Source organism: Cottoperca gobio, chromosome 15 (assembly GCF_900634415.1).
Source record: "Cottoperca gobio chromosome 15, fCotGob3.1, whole genome shotgun sequence".
NCBI classification, from domain to species: domain Eukaryota; kingdom Metazoa; phylum Chordata; class Actinopteri; order Perciformes; family Bovichtidae; genus Cottoperca; species Cottoperca gobio.
Window position 1 is genome coordinate 12,839,114 of NC_041369.1, and position 18,544 is coordinate 12,857,657.

The 18,544-nt window shown below is 41.6% G+C and overlaps 2 protein-coding genes across 12 annotated transcripts in view; one reads left to right on the plus strand and one right to left on the minus strand.

The window, feature by feature from the left end:
• arhgap22a (Rho GTPase activating protein 22a) lies at window positions 1–14,430 on the plus strand. 6 transcript variants are annotated; one of them, XM_029449885.1, is made up of 11 exons: window positions 1–154; window positions 397–494; window positions 5,572–5,768; window positions 6,502–6,589; window positions 9,085–9,213; window positions 10,104–10,314; window positions 10,417–10,549; window positions 10,633–10,706; window positions 11,590–11,711; window positions 11,842–12,832; window positions 12,915–14,423. In XM_029449885.1, the coding sequence occupies exons 2-11, from the start codon at window positions 443–445 to the stop codon at window positions 13,132–13,134; spliced, it is 2,217 nt and encodes a 738-aa protein (XP_029305745.1). In that variant the 5' UTR covers window positions 1–154; window positions 397–442; the 3' UTR covers window positions 13,135–14,423. The 6 variants fall into 6 exon arrangements, with proteins under 6 accessions (XP_029305745.1, XP_029305747.1, XP_029305742.1 ...); XM_029449882.1 differs by lacking the exon at window positions 1–154 and adding an exon at window positions 1,170–1,305; XM_029449883.1 differs by lacking the exon at window positions 1–154 and adding an exon at window positions 1,210–1,305 and having other exon boundaries at window positions 409–494.
• The window catches only part of mapk8a (mitogen-activated protein kinase 8a), a 12,631-nt gene continuing 7,630 nt past the window's right edge, over window positions 13,544–18,544 (minus strand). For 4 of the 6 annotated variants that reach the window (XM_029449893.1, XM_029449889.1, XM_029449891.1 and 1 more), the window contains exons 7-12: window positions 18,132–18,203; window positions 17,520–17,702; window positions 17,294–17,418; window positions 17,096–17,159; window positions 16,167–16,244; window positions 13,544–15,634 (exon numbers count right to left, since the gene is read on the minus strand). In XM_029449893.1, coding sequence (XP_029305753.1) covers window positions 15,459–15,634; window positions 16,167–16,244; window positions 17,096–17,159; window positions 17,294–17,418; window positions 17,520–17,702; window positions 18,132–18,203 — 698 coding nt within the window. In that variant the 3' untranslated portion in view covers window positions 13,544–15,458. Of the gene's footprint in view, window positions 15,640–16,166; window positions 16,245–17,095; window positions 17,160–17,293; window positions 17,419–17,519; window positions 17,703–18,131; window positions 18,204–18,544 lie in introns of all 6 variants that reach the window. The other 2 variants (XM_029449894.1, XM_029449890.1) reach the window with 2 other exon arrangements.

Sequence of the window (18,544 nt, forward strand, 5' to 3'; positions counted from 1 at the left end):
CAGGAGAACATCGCACAGCTGTGTTTTATTTCTCTGTAAAGCAGTACCTATCACAGCAGCTGCTCGGGACTATATGAGCCTTTCTCATGCAGCACAGAGAGCCTGGCTCCAGACTCAGAGTTGTCTGGTCTGCCAATCCGAGATGACATGTCAGGTAATACTCCCATGACTGTCTTTATTTCTTTCCTTCTCTCAGAGTCTTTTCACATCAGCATTCTTCAGGCGCACGTCATTGGTGTGTTACTGATGGCAGTCATAGTAGTCCCTTCTCCTTGGGGTATGTGAATGTCATATGATGTGTTTCTTGGTGATTATCAAATAAGCAGAGGACTGAGATGTCCGTATTGCCATTGTTCAGACCCTGAGCGTGGCTGTGTGTGTGTGTTGTGGCTCTAGAAATGGCCCCAGTGGAGAGGAATACACTGTAGATGAGTTCACTGTCATGAAACCACCTAGGACTCCTCTGACCAGTGACAAACCAAAGGAATTGGCAGGTAAAGCTCTGTTTTAGTTGGTTCTGCAACAATGATCATGTATCGAACAAGGTGATGACCTATTTTGTTTCTTATAATCCAACTTCCTGAGCCCTAATAAAAGTTGTGCTCTAATTCTAATCTGGGTTCAAACTATTTCTCTGTATCTATCTGTCAAGGTATGAGCTGTTTTGAAAGTGTGATTACATTCCCAAACGTATGCTACTACTAATGTACTGCTCCGCCTTTCTAAAGCCTTAAGAGAGTATATGCGGACCCTTTGTCATTGAGTGTTATGTTTGAGCTGAGTAGGTTCATTTTTCTTATGAGAAAGCTCAGTCAGCAGTGTCCCTGTACTGCATTTTTATTCTCATGCAGTCTCTTGAACTGCAGTGTTTATCTGCTTTATCACATCCACTACAACCCTAGCTGGCTGAATAGAAACACGAACATCACACCCTTGAGTACTGTGGCTTTCATCATACAGATTGCTGTGTGACTGAGTAGTGTGGCATTTCCCCTCAGACTATAAATCTTAGCCTGAATGAGTTGGGATGCTAAACAATGTATCATACATCTGCAATGGTTTATAGGTACAGACAATACAATGACTTGGCCACTTGCTCTGCATCAAACATTAAATGGTATGAATGGTGTCAGTTTAATCAAATGCATTGATCTGAGGTTGTACTTCAGGTACGGAAGAGACCATAATCAAATCTCCATGTGCAAACAGCCTGAGGAATCATGAAGACTGTGAAGCGATGCGGGAGCCAATGTAAAGAAATGGGTGACAAGACAGAGGACACACAGCCAGACATATTTATAGACGGTGAGAAATTGATACTGAGAGTGTGCAGCAGAGGGCAGAGAGACAGATAGCGAAGGAGAGAGAGAGAGAGTGGGCAGGGCTCTAGGTATGTGAGAACAACAGCACGCCGGGCCAGTGGGACAGACAAGGGGAGTGAGACGGAAGAAAGGAGGGGAGGGAGAGGAGAGTCTGTGGTTAAGTGCTTGTAAGTGTGTGTGTGTTTGTGTAAGTGTGTGTGTGTGCGTGCGTGTGTGTGTGTGTGTGTGTGTGAAATCAGACAGAGAAAGTGTCCAAGTGCAAGACAGTGAGCCGGGGAGAGAGATGCTCGGAGAGGATGAGGAGTAACAGGGCGAGGCAGCAGCGAGAGGCTCTGTGTGTGCGTATATGTGTGTGTGTGTTTGAGGAATAGTGTGTGAACAGAGGGATGCAGTCATGTCTCTCTGAGAGGGAGCAGCACAGCAACGGTAACCATGCTGAGCCCCAAGATAAAACAGGCACGCCGGGGTAAGCACAGTCCCTCCTCCCCTTTCTCCATCCCTCCATCTCTTTTTCACTCTTGCTTCTTTTTCTCTGCAGTCCATCTCTTTCTCTCCCTCTCTCGCTGTCTCTGCAGAGCTCCAGGTGTCTGCATTGAACTCCTGCTGTCTTTGTAATAATGTGATATCAATATTGTCAGTGCTTTCAATGATAACGACATCAAAAAGGTGGAACAGCGCCATATTAGAAGCACCAGTGTCATTCTGCAACCCAGTGACTATTGTTATCAGCAATGTCTTGAGTTTTCCTGCATGATCTGAAGTGTTGAGGCTTTATCTTCTGTGTCCAATGTTCATTGAGAGTTAACAGGCGCTACTACAGAGTGATGTAATGTCTCTTGATCAGGCCGTCCTCATTCATAGAAGATTTGATCCTGATGGAGATACTGTGTGTTGTGGCTGCGACCTCCAACAATGGTCTGCATCCTGACATGTTCACACCTGAACACATGACTACATCCCTATTGGTTCGGGGTTTAGTGGGTTACTTTTTGCTTGCCGTGGTTTTGACAGGTGATTTGAGATCAGAGTTGGTGAAAGGAATGCAGGGCTCTCCACTCCTGTAAGTGCCAACAGCTGATTGTCAAAGATAGTTCCTTTAACGCTGGGTAAAACCCACTTTTGACCGCTGAAGTCAGGACGGCACATATACATGCCTCACACTTGACTGTGCGAAGATGAATAAGGAAGCTGTAAATTACAGGAACAACTCCTGGCACTGAGATTATCATGATGCAGAGTTAATATTTCCTATGCTCTTCATGGCAGGAGGTTGCTATGGGTCACACGCTGGCTTGGGGAGTTGTGACAGTTGGCAACTTATCTAAAGGAAATGGACTAGTATTGGTTTTTGAAGTAGAGGATCCACATGATCGCTGGCTCAGAGGCATTTGCACTCTGGCAGGAAAGGGTTTCTGATCTCCTTGAAGAGCAATATATCAGGTAGCAGTAGCTTTAAGAACCCTTACTTTTATGCGTGTGTGTGTTTACGCGGCAGGGTTGTTGCTTCATTTCTCCACTGGCAGCCGTCTTATTCTAGACCAGCAGTAAAAGTACGACCATAAAAGATGATGGGAAGGAGAAGTGCCTCTTTCTTCCCCTTCATGAACACAGTTGAGTGCAGTAGCCGCTTTAGTTTGCTTGCCACGTTTTGTGCGCTTGCCATCTCTCATTTGCTGTAATGGTATCCTGCTTTGATTAGATTCCCAGCTCTGCTCTCCTCTGACCCTTTTATGCAGCATCATACAGCATCACAGAGCTGGATCTGCACTCAGAAGCTGAGATATCGGAGCAGAATCCTCGAGCATTTAAGTAGTGTACAGTCTTACGGGAAGGGAATGGTAAACCATGAAGACCTTAAGATTTCATTAGCGACCCTGTTCAAACAGAAGAAGATTTGCTGCAGCAACGTATAATCATCAGAAAATATTATTATGGTCTCATTTATATGTTAGTAAAAAAGTAAATATGTGTGTGTGTGAACATCTGTTAATGTCTAATGATCCAAAAGGATTAACCAATTAAATATTCATTCCTGGTAGAAAGTAAATTGCTGGATTGAATATCCACAAGTTATATGTATATGTATTCAAGTAAAGTACAATGTTGAGTAACTTGTAGTCTACATTAGTCAAGTGTTTTCATTCTACGTCAGAGGGAGAACCTTTATATTAACTTTACTTATTAAGATTGTAAATCCAAAACCTGTAATGATCTGAACATGTGATGTATTCTAATACATTAAATATCCCAAAAGTAAATAATGTAGTTTAAATGTGCTCCACTGCAACCAAACATAACAGCAGAACGCTACAGTAATGCATCATTAATAATGAATGTGATATAATGTAACACTGACTGAGCCCATTATCTGCTGTACATAATGAGTACCTTTACTTCTGATATTTCAGTGGTGAAATGTAATTAAGCACAATTACTAAGTACACATTTGAGGTACTTTGCTTTACTTTTATATATTGTATATTGTATGTATTTCAATGTTTTGCTTCACTTTATACTTTTTACTCCACTGAATTTATTTAACAGCTATATTTACTACTTTCTGTACAGATTAAGATTTGACATACATATTTTTATATTTTAAAATAAATTAATCTGCACTTTTATAGATTAATATATCCAAATGTATGTAAATTAGTTACAGTTAGCTCCACCACAACCAACAGTAATATGCTGCCTACACATTAATGCATCGGTATAGCAAACTCAATAATATAATATGCAATAATGAAACACTGGAGTCATTTATTTTGCATTATTAGTACTTTTTGAAGTACATTTTGCTAATAGTATTAAGGTACTTTCACTTGTAATGGATTATGTTTTAAATTAATGTAATATAAAGGACATGAATACTTCCACCACTGATTATCACTAATGAGCTCATAAATCAGCTCATTAATAACATAAAAGTACTAAAAGTGGATATGTTTTATTTCATTCAATATGAGGCGTCACTTTGAGTAACAATAGATCCTGAAAATATAACAATTTAATCCGTGTACACTAATAGTTCTTTGCTGACAGACAAAAACAGTTCCTCTCTGAGATTTCCTGCCTCTTTGTTAAAGATGCACAAGATGTGGACACATCTGCTGTATTTATAGAACCTGCTGTGCCTGCTCCTGCTGTCACCATACAGTTTTATTAATGACGGTTTCACGTGGTGTCTAGTCTTATCCCGTCCAAGCAATCATGACTCTGCAAATGAAGGACATCCAGAAAGGGGAGAAATAAAATGAAGAGTCCAGAGCTGATAAGAGAGAGAGAGAGAGAGAGAGAGAGAGAGAGAGAGAGAGAGAGAGAGAGAGAGAGAGAGAGAGAGAGAGAGAGACAGAGACAGAGACAGAGAGCGAGACAGAGAGAGAGAGAGAGAGAGAGAGAGAGAAAGAGCGCGACAGAGAGAGAGAGAGAGAGACAGAGAGACAGAGAGAGGGGGGGGGGGGGGGGACAGGAGAGAGATTTCAGACCAGGTCCTTGCAGATACCTTCCCTGCTGTCCTCAGCAGAAAGCAAGATGCAATTAACAGGAAAAATACGCCATCGATTTCTTTCTCTCCTCACCCTCTGTTTATCTCTCTCCCTCTCTCTCTCTCCCTCTCTCTCTCTCTCTCTCTCTCTCTCCCTCTCTCTCTCTCCCTCTCTCTCTCTCTCTCTCTCCCTCTCTCTCTCTCTCTCTCTCTCTCTCTCTCTCTCTCTCGCCACCTGACTCCCCAGGGATCACTCTACTGTCACTGTTTTTGCTCTATAGGTTTGGCATACCTATGCTAATATATAATCCATGCTTGAAATCAGTCTGTATCAGTAAAAGTGCAACCTGATCCGAAGCAAAACTCCTCTCTGAAATTGGAAATGATATATGCCCTCATTAATATCTGAAACGCATGATAAAATGTAATGAAATTGACAGATGGATTTCATTTTAAAGCAGGATGTCTTTGCTGCATAATGGAGGCCATGCCTTGGTAGATTGACTTAAGAGGAAATCTGGATGCATGGTCAAGCCTGTGGGCTTAGCTGTACCCAAGAGAGACTTCTGTGAATAAAGATTCAGGATCGTCTATGGATGAATTTGTAGAATAATAGACAACAACAAAAGAATAACATGAATCCTCTGTCTTTATGTAACTCTCTATTTCTTTGTCTCTCTGTCTCACTCTTATTCTGATACTCCTGATAATCCTACAAGCTCCCCTTTCACTCACGTTATCTCTATGTGTGTGTCCATGCAGCACGATCCAAGAGCATGGTGCTTGGAGAGTTATCTCGGATCTCCAGGCCCAGCTCGCCTCTGGATCAGGAGAAAGCACTGAAGGCAGGCTGGCTGAAGAGACAGCGGAGTATCATGAAAAACTGGCAGCTGCGTTGGTTTGTCCTGAGGACCGAAGCTCTGTATTTCTACAAGGACCAGGATGAAACCAAGGCACAGGTGACGCTCGCAGAATAACACATATACAAAGCAGTTAACTGATGTCACCTGTTGCCCCAGGAGGCTGCACCACCGCGTGTTTCTATTCATTCTGCTTCGAAGCCTGACACATAGTCAAGCTTCATGAGTTTATATGATTATTTCCCCAAGGGGCCAGTCGATCCACCTGAAATTAGCTTATTGATTCTTTTAAATCAGGCGACAAAATACATGTTGTAGCCCTCAAGTAAAATAAAGCTACATGCTCTTGTCTTTATATTTTTGTCAAGCTATAGGTGGATAAATATCCATCCAATCTTTCACACAGAAACCATCCCCTTAAGACATCCCCACACTCTCCATTAAAGTCGTAGTATGTTGTTATTGCCCTGACACATACACTGATAATGTGGTAACTAGCTGCCCTGTTGTTCTGCTGTTAGCACTTAGTAGGTGACCTTTGACCCTCTCTATGCTGGAAGGATGCATAGTACAGGGATAAATAGATGTTTCCCTGAGTCATCCCTCCCTCCATCATCATTACATCCCTCGGTTGGATGAATGCCCAGAGCTCAGTGTACTCAAAACTTTAACAATGTTTAACATGCACTACACGTCCAAGTCCAGAACCACTTATTTCTTTCTTGTTTGGCCCTTGAATACAGTTGATGCAGGTGTTTTCTTCATGCTTGCCCATCTGTCAGTCTCTCTTTCTATCTGCCAATCTCACACCTTCCTCTCCTTTCTCCTCAAGGGTTGTATTCCTCTTCAGGGCAGTCAGGTCAATGAGCTGCCTACCAATCAGGACGAGCCTGGTCGTCACCCTTTTGAAATTGTTCCAGGTGAGTTGTGATGGTGACAACTCTGTGTGTAAGGAAGTGAGTAAGTAAGTACGTTTTGTTCAAGTGATGCGAAACCATCTATTTAGCACTAAGTGTCAGACAAACAAACAAGACTTTGTTGTTCTTAATTGTTTGTTACACTAAATCCTGAGATTAATCACTATGTTATAATTTCCCGCAAATACCAAAACTTAAAATGTTGAGTTTTTAGTGTCCAGAAGATGATGAAACACCAAATCATTCAACATCAGTGCATATACCACAACCATTAGAACATTATCCCCATGCCAGGTTTGCTGTTAATTCTCTCTGTTGCTTGAAATTGTGATCATACTGTAAATATGCCGGGTCAGATCCTGTGTAAACCTTAGTGACCCAGAATCAAAGTGATGGATGGATAACAGAAGTCAATCAAAAGCCACATATGAGTCACAAGCTGTAACGCATGCACGAAATATGCAGAACAGCAGAAATGTGTTTGTGTTTGAGGGTTCAACAACGGCTTCATTCATCTCTGCTCTTGACAGCGTGGGGTTGGCATGATTACGGTCAGAACAGTGGACAGTATGTACAGCAGATGGATCAGAGGGAAAGAAAGAATGTCTTCTTGGATTGACTCTCTAAGAGTTGGAAGATATGAGACAGTTTGCATAGTTAGTGGCTTCTGTATGGAATGGCATCTTTGGTCATATCAGCATAGGTTCACCTGCAAGCATTCGTTCTTCTGAAGGGCGGCATCACTGGTGGTACAGGTTCAACATGGGCCATTACTGCAGCAGGTTGACTAACATCCTGACACTTTATCCTGAGGATGAGGTTTCCCTTAATGATGGTAGTAAGTACAATTTTTTGCTGCTGAAAAGTATTGCATATACAGTATCTCCCGTTCCGTGTTGCCTGGGGTTGACGATGTCTTTGTGTGTTGTATCAAAGGCCCCGTAGAAACACTGTGAACCGAAACAATCAGGACATTTTCAATTTGCATGTCTGACAACACAGGCACGTCAGCTGTCTCTGCTCTGCTGCACCGTCTCAGTGGATGTGGTTTTAAAGAGCAACGCTCCTCCTTACTGAGATATACTCATACACACACATACAGCAAATTACCTGTGTTAGAATGACGTTAACGTCAGCAGATTTAACAGCAACTAGAAGGCTGCATAGTGATACATGGAACGCACTGCATCATTATCAGATGTGGTCACATCTACTGCATTCAGTGTACTGGGGTTGTAAAACAATTTGGCTGTTGCAGTCAGTGTTTATGTGATTATGTACGTGGCCTTTGTGTGTGTGAGCATGTTTGTGTGTGCGTCTTCACATAAAGGACCATTTCAGTGTCTATGGAAAGACATTGACAGGCTGAGTTAATATTGTGTTGATTATTCAGGTGGAAACATTTTTATGTATTGCAATACTGCAATATTACAATTTGATATTTATGTATGGTTACATTTTAAATACTGAACTATTTAGAATTGTTAATTAATGCACGCAATGATGTTCTGTAACATGAATGTTGTCCTCGTCCTCGACTTTTTATCATGCCCCACCTCACAGGCAATTCATTTCACAACAGCATGACAATCTACTTTGATGGTGATGAAAAAATAAATAATGCTCATTCTGATAAATGACCTTCATGTTTTGGCTCTCTGCAAGCCAATTTCCATACAACTGATGGAGAACACTGGCTGTCTATAAGTTAAAACCACACACTCATAAATCTAAAACACAATGATGTGCTTTGGAAAATGGTTAGCAGTTGTGCAAACTATATGCAATGTGCATTGGGTTAGGGTTAGGGTTAGGGTTAGGGTAAATGCGGTAAAACATGCAAATACACATGTGTGTGTTTGTTGGTGAAAGTGAAAAGATGCTGAACAAAAAAGACCTGGACAGAAAGAGAAAAGAATGAGAGGCATGGTGCATTTGCTGGTGTCCACAGGGAAAACTTTCTGGGTCATTTCAACACACCATGCACCACAGCGCAGGACTTAGTAATGAATGCAGGTACTGATATAAAGCCTACAGAGCAACCCCTACCAAATCCACCTACAGAAATTAGGTTTTCATCAGAACAAAATGTAAGAACATTTTATGAATAACTGCTTTGACTTTTTTTAATCTATCGTCTGTAACGAACTAGCGCTTCAAACCTTTTCAAAAGCAAGCCATTGCACCGCCCATAAAGGGAGAGGATTTCACATAGTGTTATTGAAGCTAAACTGAAAGAAACTAAAATGTCAAACTGGGCGGTATCAAGGTGTGTGCAGCTGGAGGCGGTGACGCAGAGCTGCATGGATGTATCTTTGTACTTCACAGGGCAGCTGGAGCTAATAAGGTTATTGGAAATGCTGATCGATCTAGTCGGGAGAACCGACTTATTTACAAATTATACACTACATGAGATTCCACATATTTATTTTTGTGGCTTTGAGATGTCATTTTGGCCTATTGATCCAGAAAATAATGAAATACTTTTGTGCTTTCAGGGGGGGCTGGAGAGAAGGATCGAACAGGCATTAACCACGAGTCATTCCTGTTGATGGCCAACTCTCAGAGTGACATGGAGGATTGGGTCAGAGCCATACGTAGAGTCATATGGGCTCCACTTGGAGGAGGTGTGATTCTTAAGACATATTCTGATCCTTTACTTCAGTAAAAGTACTAATGCAGAAATGGGAAAATACTCCATAATAAGTAAAAGACCTGCATGAAGAAAAGTACATAAGTAGGAGCAGTAAAATGTAGATACGTTAAGTAAAAATACTGGTTTGTCCCTCTGACTGATTTATTATTATATATGACATCATTAGATTATTAATACTGAAGGATCAATAGCTCACTTCATCACTTTTAGCTGCTGCAGGTGGAGCTAGTTCGAATGACATTATTTTTATAAACAGGGACACAAGACGAGGCGTGATGAGATGATTAATGGAAGAGGACAAGTCGTTTTAAGTTTTTCTTTTATCTTTTTCTTTTCTTTTTGGTGAGATAGTTGATCATTTGAACATTTATTGACAACCGTGTGAGAAGTATAGAAGAAAAAAAAGTCAATATTTGGTGGAGCTGTTAACAACTCATAGACTTCTGTGACCCCGACTTCACTGCTTCTGTAAGACATACGAAGCCAAAGGATTTGGAAACATCTGGTTTAGTATTCAACAATGTGTTGTATTTTAAACAACGTGTTATATTGTGCATTGTGTATAATCTTTATCTTAAAAATAACTAAAGCTATAAAAGAAAAATAGTGAAGTACAGGTACAAGTATAATATTTCCATCTGAGATGAGTAGAGTAAGTAAGTACATCAAAATCGTACTCGACTACAGTACTTGAGTAAATTAACTTTCCCCGACTGCATATGTATACACATAAATACAAATGTGTACATACAACCCTGTTTACTGTAATTAGGCAAACATATTATTAATGCTTTAAAGAGGGGACTACTTTGGTACGTAATACAAAACATTCTGAGCTATTCATTTTCTGTGTGGCTGCAGGTGTCTTCGGGCAGCACCTAGAGGAGACAATGCTGTACGAGGCCCAGTGTGGCCCTCAGCGACTCGTCCCTGTGCTGGTCGAACAGTGCGTGTGTTTCATACGTGAACATGGGCTCGAGGAGGAGGGCCTTTTCAGGGCCCCCGGACAGACCAATCATGTTCGAGAGCTGCAGGATGCTTTTGACCGTGGCGAGAAGCCAGTATTTGACAGGTGACGCAGTGGGAGGGGGCATTTTATCTACAGCAGCATGCCAAACTATAATCTATGCTGGATAGTATTCTTTACTGCATGTCTACTCTCTGTCTCTTACAGTACCACAGATGTCCACACAGTGGCATCGCTGATAAAACTGTACATACGAGAGCTGCCGGAGCCTATAATCCCATTCCCCAAATACACACAGTTTCTCTCTTGTGCTCAGCTTCTTACCAAGGACAAGACAATAGTAAATACATGTCTGTTTTACACTTTACCACTATATTTTGAAACTCTTGCCTTGGCAATAAACGTGTCTTATTTTACTTCAAGGGTATCATAGAGCTAGGAAAACTGGTGAAATCCCTTCCTCAGGTCAACTACAACCTCCTAACATACATCTGCAAGTAAGTCAACGCTGTCTTGTCATCTGCTAATACATCAGTGGTTATTAAAGGAATATTACACCTGAATGACCATATATATAGTATATCAATTACTCGCCCTGTATTACTTTGAATTTGTGAAGAAAAACTTTTTGAAAAAATCAGGAATTGAAGTAAATGGGAGCCACGTAAACAACAAAACTATATCAAAACATCCGTTTACAAACTCTCACCCAACTCGTGCAGTATAATCCAAGTCTCATTTATTCAGTCAAATGCTCACTACTTCCCTACACATGCCTGTTTGCAAAAAACCTTACTATTTAAAACACTTCCTTATAACAACCGTGTGCAGACAAGCTACTCGTCTGTGAGAGTATTAATTATGCGAACGTGTTTTAAATAATAAGGTTTAAGTGAAAACGCTTGTGTCCATGTTCCATGTCACCGTGAAGGCATGCCAGAAAAACGTTTTCTTCACAAATTCAAGGTAACACAGTGCGATTAATTAATTAATATAATTAATATACAAATGACTATTGTTGGTGTGAAGTATTTCTTTAAGCCTACTGATGTGACTGTGATGGTTTTATTGTTGCTGCTATATCCCATTCACTGTTTGATGATTGACGATTAGTCAGCCTGTCATACAAGAGAAATAACATTTATTACACCCACATGCTCGTCATCAGGGGAAGTGGAATCACATTGACAGACTCCGAGTTGTGTATAATTGCATGTCCTCTCTGCCTTCTTCTTCTATTTAAATCTCATCAGCTGAACCCACACACTAGCAAGAGTCATGTCTCAGTCCTAGTTTGCATTAGTTTGAACGAGGGGGTTTCTAGCTATTTAATGATTTTACATGATATGTGGAAATAAGTTCTGGTTCTTCCTGGCTCAGGTTTCTGGACGAGGTTCAATCCCACTCCAATGAGAATAAGATGAGTGTTCAGAATCTGGCCACTGTGTTTGGACCCAATATCCTTCGGCCCAGAGTGGAGGATCCAGTCACCATGATGGAGGGTTAGTGATAATGTCAACCTATGTTAACCTGCAGCTTTTGACACAAGCTTGCTTTCCAATCAATACAATGCCATGAAATATTTCAAGCAGGTGTATACATATGTGTATGTATGTTTGTCATTATAAACAGGAAGTTCACAGGTGCAGCATCTCATGACTGTGCTGATCAGTGAACACACCCAACTTTACCAACGGGAGGAGCCGGAAACTGAGGCCAAAATTCCCCCAAAGCTACAGCAGATGCAACGGTGCAAAGTCGAATGGCTTTCACAAGAAGATATTGAACCTCCACCCTCCAAAACCCCTAAAGAGGAACCCCAATCTTCCACCCCTTCTACAGACAGTAAGCCGACTGCACCAAGCCCCATTACAACGTCAGAAAAGGGTGAGGATGGTCAGAGTGAAGGGAAGGCCAAAGGTAAGACAGAAGAGAAAGTGGACGGAAAAGCAGAGAGCAAAACAGAAGGGAAAGTTGTAAGTGAAGTTGCTGTTAGCCCTAGTAAACAGTCCAAAGCCCTGCCCTCATGGAGGTGCTCCTTCAAAGGTGGTGCAGCATCTGGGGTGCAGAGGGGGAAAATAGGGGGGTCGGCAGGGGATGTGTCAGCAGCTGGTGGGAGCAACTGGCTGATGAATGGCCTGTCGTCCCTCCGAGCTCAAAGGCGCACCACCTCCTCTGGTGAAAGACTTAAAGACTCTACCCTGAAGGATTCAACCCTCTCCCTTAAAGAGACCACTATCCCGCTTAAGGACACACAGAGAGACTCTGATGAAGACTCCTCTCAAACACTCCTGTCTCACAGAGTCCTCCACCAATCCCACAGACTGTCTGCCTACGACAATGTTGCCCCCTCCAGTCTAAGCCTGCCTGCTGACACCTCCTCCATCTGGACGTCCTTTGAGATCTCGTTGGCCGAGCCGGAGGGAAGCGATAAGGCAGTAAAACCAGGGCAGAGTCAAGAGAAACCCACAGAGGTGAGGGACAGTACAAGTACTCTGGATAACAGTGCAAGCGGTACTGAGGATGACGTCACAGGAACAAATGAAGGTCTCGCCAACATGCTGACCGAGCTCAAGCAGGAGCTGAAGAAACAGAGGACGAGCTACGAAACCTGCATTCGCAAGTAAGAATGAGTCACTTGTCATTTTTTTTGTCAAATTAGAATCAGCATGAGTTATTTATTACGTCTTCTTCTCTTCTTTGAGGTTGGAGGAGTCGTGTTCTAAGTACCAGTCCGAGGTAAACCGCCTCGAGGAGGAGCTGGACCAGGAGAAAAAGAAGTTTCACATGCTGGAGATCCGACTCAGGAACTCGGACAGGGCACATCAAGACGCAGAGAACCGAAACAATCTCCTGCAGAAAGAGATGGAGGAGTTCTTCAAAACTCTTGGAGATCTGACCACAGGAGCAACACGGAGCAACTAGCCCAGACCAACCTGCCTTCATCTGGTCCATAAGAGGAGGAGGAGCTTAATTACTTGGAAGACCAGTCAGCCCCAAAGCTTTGAAGACCAAATACCTCTAGCGCAGTACTACTTGCCATCGTGTCCTCTTTAGTACAGCCGTCTTGTGCCTACACTAACCAGTGCCGGTGCCAAACGAGAACTCCTCTGGACTAAGCAAGCATTTTATCGTTCCGCAGAATTCCCTCATTATACACTAAGTCATGTAGCTGATTATGTATTGACTAAATTCCTCTGTGTAAGAGAGCAGAAAAGCCTTATTGATGATATGATAGTGTTCCTGTACACACCCTTTTCATTTCCCCTTAGAACTCATATTCTCAAAAGAAATGTTAACTTGACAGTAAAAGAAAGAACAATGAGAGACAATAAAAATTCAACTCTTTTATTTGTTGGAGTTGAAGGTAGACAGTTTCCATTTCTGATGTATATAATTGGTCTGTTAGTGAGGCAATTTTAAATCCAAAGGCTTAACACACAACTGATCTGATCAAAACACACTACAACAGGTTAACTATTTGCTGTCAGTGTTTGGCCAAACCGTCAGAAGACTGCATCATCATCATCCCAGTAGTGCTGAATGGCTTTGTCGTCTTTCCTCTAAATGTACCTGCACTAAAACCAGATTTGCTCAGAGAAAACTCATGCGTATTCTATTCTATCTTTTCTATGTTTGAGGAGATGAAGGAGAGGAAAACAAAAACAAAAACAGGAAGCCACAACAGTCAGTTGAGATGTGGCCTAGAACCGGTTCAGGACATGCATCACAATCCCCAAAGTGCATTCTGGGAGCTGATGCTAGGGGTTACTGCCTGGAGCGCCCAACCATGAAAAGGGCAAAGGGACAGGTTGGGAATATGAGTCATCAAATACATCCAAAGGTTACCATGGCAGGTAGCAGATGCTCGTTCCCTGACTCTCAGAAAACATACATACAGTAAAATGTACAGATCAATCACTGACTATATTAATCTATGAATTATATTGCACAGAAAATGAAAATGAAAAAAAAAATGCATATAAATAGTACTTCTGAATGAAATGTACATTACATACAATAGACTCCTCCTAGCTTGAAATAAATAAATAAATAACGAAAGTACTGAAAAAGATGGATCTCGTTTTCGCATTTCTTTCAAAGGATGTGTGCCATGATAGACATACTGTATCTTCAAAAACGTGCGTGTGTGTGTGTGTGTGTGAGGTAGAACTCAGAAAGACGCACCACAGAAGAGAGGAGCATCTGCAACGCAGAGGACAAAAAAAATATATCATTAAACTGAGTAAGGGCACTTAAATTAAATGTGTTAAATATCAGACAGCTGTGAGTAATGTCTGAAAGACCCTGCCAGAAGGATAAAGTGATTTAGACTTAGTCTCTGGTGACAGTCCCCAAATACAGAACTCCTTCTAGCCAGTGGAGTGGCCTATATTAAATTGTTACAGTGCTAACAGTAATCACTGGTTCCTCACTATGCCACATTTCTATTCACTTACATTCATCCTGTTCTTCCTCATCCAACAGACCATCGCCTACAAGTTACTAGTTATCTACCTAAACAAGTTCAAATACAGTCAGTTAACAGTATGCTATAGTAAAAAAAAGAAATTCAGTGTCGGGGCCAGTATTCAGTATTAGGCCATTTGACTGCTTGTCAAGATGCACACAATCAGAGGTGACATAATACTAAATAAGTTAACTTGGATACACCAATGGACGCTTTCTACAAGAAAGATGAGGAACAATATTAAAATAAAATCATTCATTTGCAATTTGATTCAAGATGAAGTTCACTGTAATCTATTGTTAAAAAGAGGATTGGTGTAAAGTCATTCACATGTCCCAAAAACAATACAAAAATGCCAAATGAACAATTCAAAAAATATACTCAACATAATATTGCAGTGCCAACAGTCTGGTATTCGACTGTGTAGCAATAGCTAAAAAAACAGCAATGTGTAAAGTACACTCGAATCCCTCTCTTCCACAACGCACATCACAGGTTCACATCAAAACATACTCTGATTCTTTGCAGCAAAAATACAGTAATAATGATACAATTTCAAACCACAGTCATTTACAGTAGTATAGGGGGAGGGGAAATAAAAACAAACTGTACATTAAAAGCGCAGCTCTACAAACTAACATGAGAAGTTCCATTGGCCTAAACCCTCTCCCATCACGCACACTGATGAGGAAAGGTTGTTTTTTTTGTGTGTGTATATATGAGTGTATGACTGTGTGTGTGTGTCTGTGTGTGTGTTTGTGTGATTTGTATGTGTGCGTTATCTGCAGCAGGCCAGTGCACCCAGAGAGGTGTGGCTGTCCAAGCTGCTGTCTGTTTCAGAGGTTATGGTGGGGTCACTGCTCGGGTCTGTGGGCTCGGTGGACATGGACGAGACATCGTTGGCCGAAGAGGAGGACGACGTGGGCTGAGGGGGGCTGTCGATCACTGCTGCACCTGTGCTGCGAAAAACACACGTCAACGCATAGGTTTGATTGCAATACACAGGATACTGCCATACTCTGCGGAGTCACAGATGAAGAAGTGAACAGTGTCTCGAACTTTACAATCCCACTAAGCACTGATTTGGGGATTTGCATGTGAAAATATGTTTAAAAAATATTTATTCTGGAAATATTACAACATTACATTACAAATATTCTGATATTTATTTTATATTTAATATTAAAGCTTTATTCATATACTTTTTCGTCTTTATTCCCAAAATCTCTGATTATGGCCCTAATACACTCACACTGAAATGTGGAGAATGATTATATGTAACTTTTTAACCAAATCTATCTCAGATTTAAGCTTAAATCATATGAAGTATTCAGTGACTTTTGTATAAAATAAAGAATATTAACATTTTAGAGTCAGAATCTTGTTCCAGGCTTACGTCAAGCCTCTTATACCCTGTGCTTCTATTGCTTCACTAGTTCATTCTTTCCACCTCTTCATATTTTCCAAAATGATAATGATTACTCACCTAAAGGAGGTGGCTGGCCTCTTATCACACCATTTCTTGTCCACTCCTCCCAATCACTCACTTCCTTATAAATTAGCACTACAAATGACAGAACATGAGAAGGTTAAGTGTGGCAGGGGAGACAGAGAGTTTCTTTCCGTACAGACAGAGTGTATTGCATACTGTACAGTCCAAACAGCATCATGTTTCTAACTTGGACCGGCTGTGCTGGTGTGACTCTTCTAAAAATGAGTGAGGGGTCATTATACCTGGCGGGGGGGGGGGGGGGGCGCGATATGTATGTACACAATCTGAAGTCATCCCATGCTCCTCGGAATCAGGTTCCCCACAGTGGAAAATACTAACTGAGGGGCTTCAAAAGTGGATTTCAAGTCACGCAACGCATCCTCTGGCAACTATAGTGGAGAAACAGAGCTTCTCGTGCAACGATGTCTGCAACCAACTGATTTCATATCTATGCAGTCACTGGCTGTCCCATTGGATTTTTTTTTAGACACGATTTATTTTCGTGCTTTCCAGGAATAGAAAATAATCACGTCACCACTGGTGAACTGCTATGTGTAGAATCTGACCAGCTGACTATTTCTATTACATTGTAAACACATCTGATGTGCACAAAATTGTAAAAAGTGTAGTGGCTAGATTAAAAAAAATAAAAAGGGACTAGATGTTGCATAAGTTAGATGCTAACAGCTGGTTTGGTAGTTACGGTAACTTGAAACCAAAATTCATTAATCTACATTGACTTTTTAAATCTGTAACTTGTAGTTTACGGTAAGCACTCAACAAAATGTAAAAATGAATACATTTTATCAGACTATTCATATCACTGAATAAAACCACATTGGAAATGTCTGTGCTGCCTCAGGAGCCAGAGGGTAAATGATACACTGAAAAATGATATTAAGAGTCTTAGCATGCAGTCTGACCTTTCCACTCTTCCACGGTATGCTCCCTCTCATCCAGATGTTTCTCTAGGACCTTTGGATGGGGCTGAGAAAGAGAAACTGGCTTAAATGGCACATTGGTGGTACAGGAGCGATGCCAGCTTTCCATTTCAAGTGCTGTTATTAAAATCTCATGTTGCCCGTTTAAGGACCATGCGCTCCTATCAGCGATCAACTTACCGCTTCCACTTCAGCTGGGTCATACCAAACGTTGATGTAGGGGTGCTGGAGGGCCTCGTCTACGGAGATACGCTTGGAGGCATCAATCACTAACATCTTGGATAAGAGATCTCTAGCTTGGCTCGCTGAGGGGAGAAACAACAGATAGATAGGATGCTCTGCTATTAATCACAAGTCTTCAAATGTATTCGATGAAGTTCTGTTGGGTCATAATATGAAACCCTACCTTTCAGTTTGTTGTGGTCAGAGTCGGCAGGGAAGAGCACATCTGGGAAGAGTTTCTCAAAGGTGTACCCAGCATAGCGTGGCCTGTTTTCTACGTACGTTCTTACTGACTGGTTCAGCTTCATTAGAAAATCCTGAGATGGAGTGCCTAGCTGCTCAATTACCTTGTTCCACTGGTCGATGTCTGAAGTGTAAATGTTAAAGAAACACACACTATTCACTTCCACACATATACAGTAACACACCAGTAGCGTGACATTTAACGTTCTGTGTAGGTGCACACATCAACTGCTCTACTTACAGAGTGTCTGTAGTCTACAGACACACACGCACATACTTAGATAACAGGATCTATAGTGATGCAGCCACTGTAGCTAATACATAACTATTATATACACTGTCTCAGCAACTATCAATCAATATACTACACTTTATTGTCTGCTTTGGCTCACATAAGAGAGTGCAGCAGAGCAATGACGGAGGTCATTGTCGAATGGAAATTTTGAAAATGGATAGCGAGGTGACAAAGGGAAACTGTCAGGATGATGTTGCTGCTCTCCTCACACAGAATGAAGCGATGACACAGTAATGGATCAATGATGGGGAAGGATACGATCAGTGCCGGGGAACAACACGCTTCCCCTGATCATCTCGGCCACTATGCAGCCCACTGACCATACATCCACTGGAGATGGACGTATAGATGACAGGGAGGTGGACATGCAAACAAAATGGTAGGATAAAAAAAAAATGAAAGCACAAACAAAATGATAAGAATGCAAGCAGAATGACAGTGGTGTGATGGGAATGAAAATGGAGAACATGCAGCATCTGCCAGATATATGAGAGGGAGCAACGCAGTGATACAAATAAAAACTGACATGTTTACAGCCCGTGACGGCCAGAAAGCTTCAAATAAGGCATGTTACACTGGGCTATAATAACAAGTCCTCGCAGCCTGGCACAACATAGAAAGATCTGACAGTCTGCACAGCACGAAGCATAAACACTTTACAAAGACTGTTC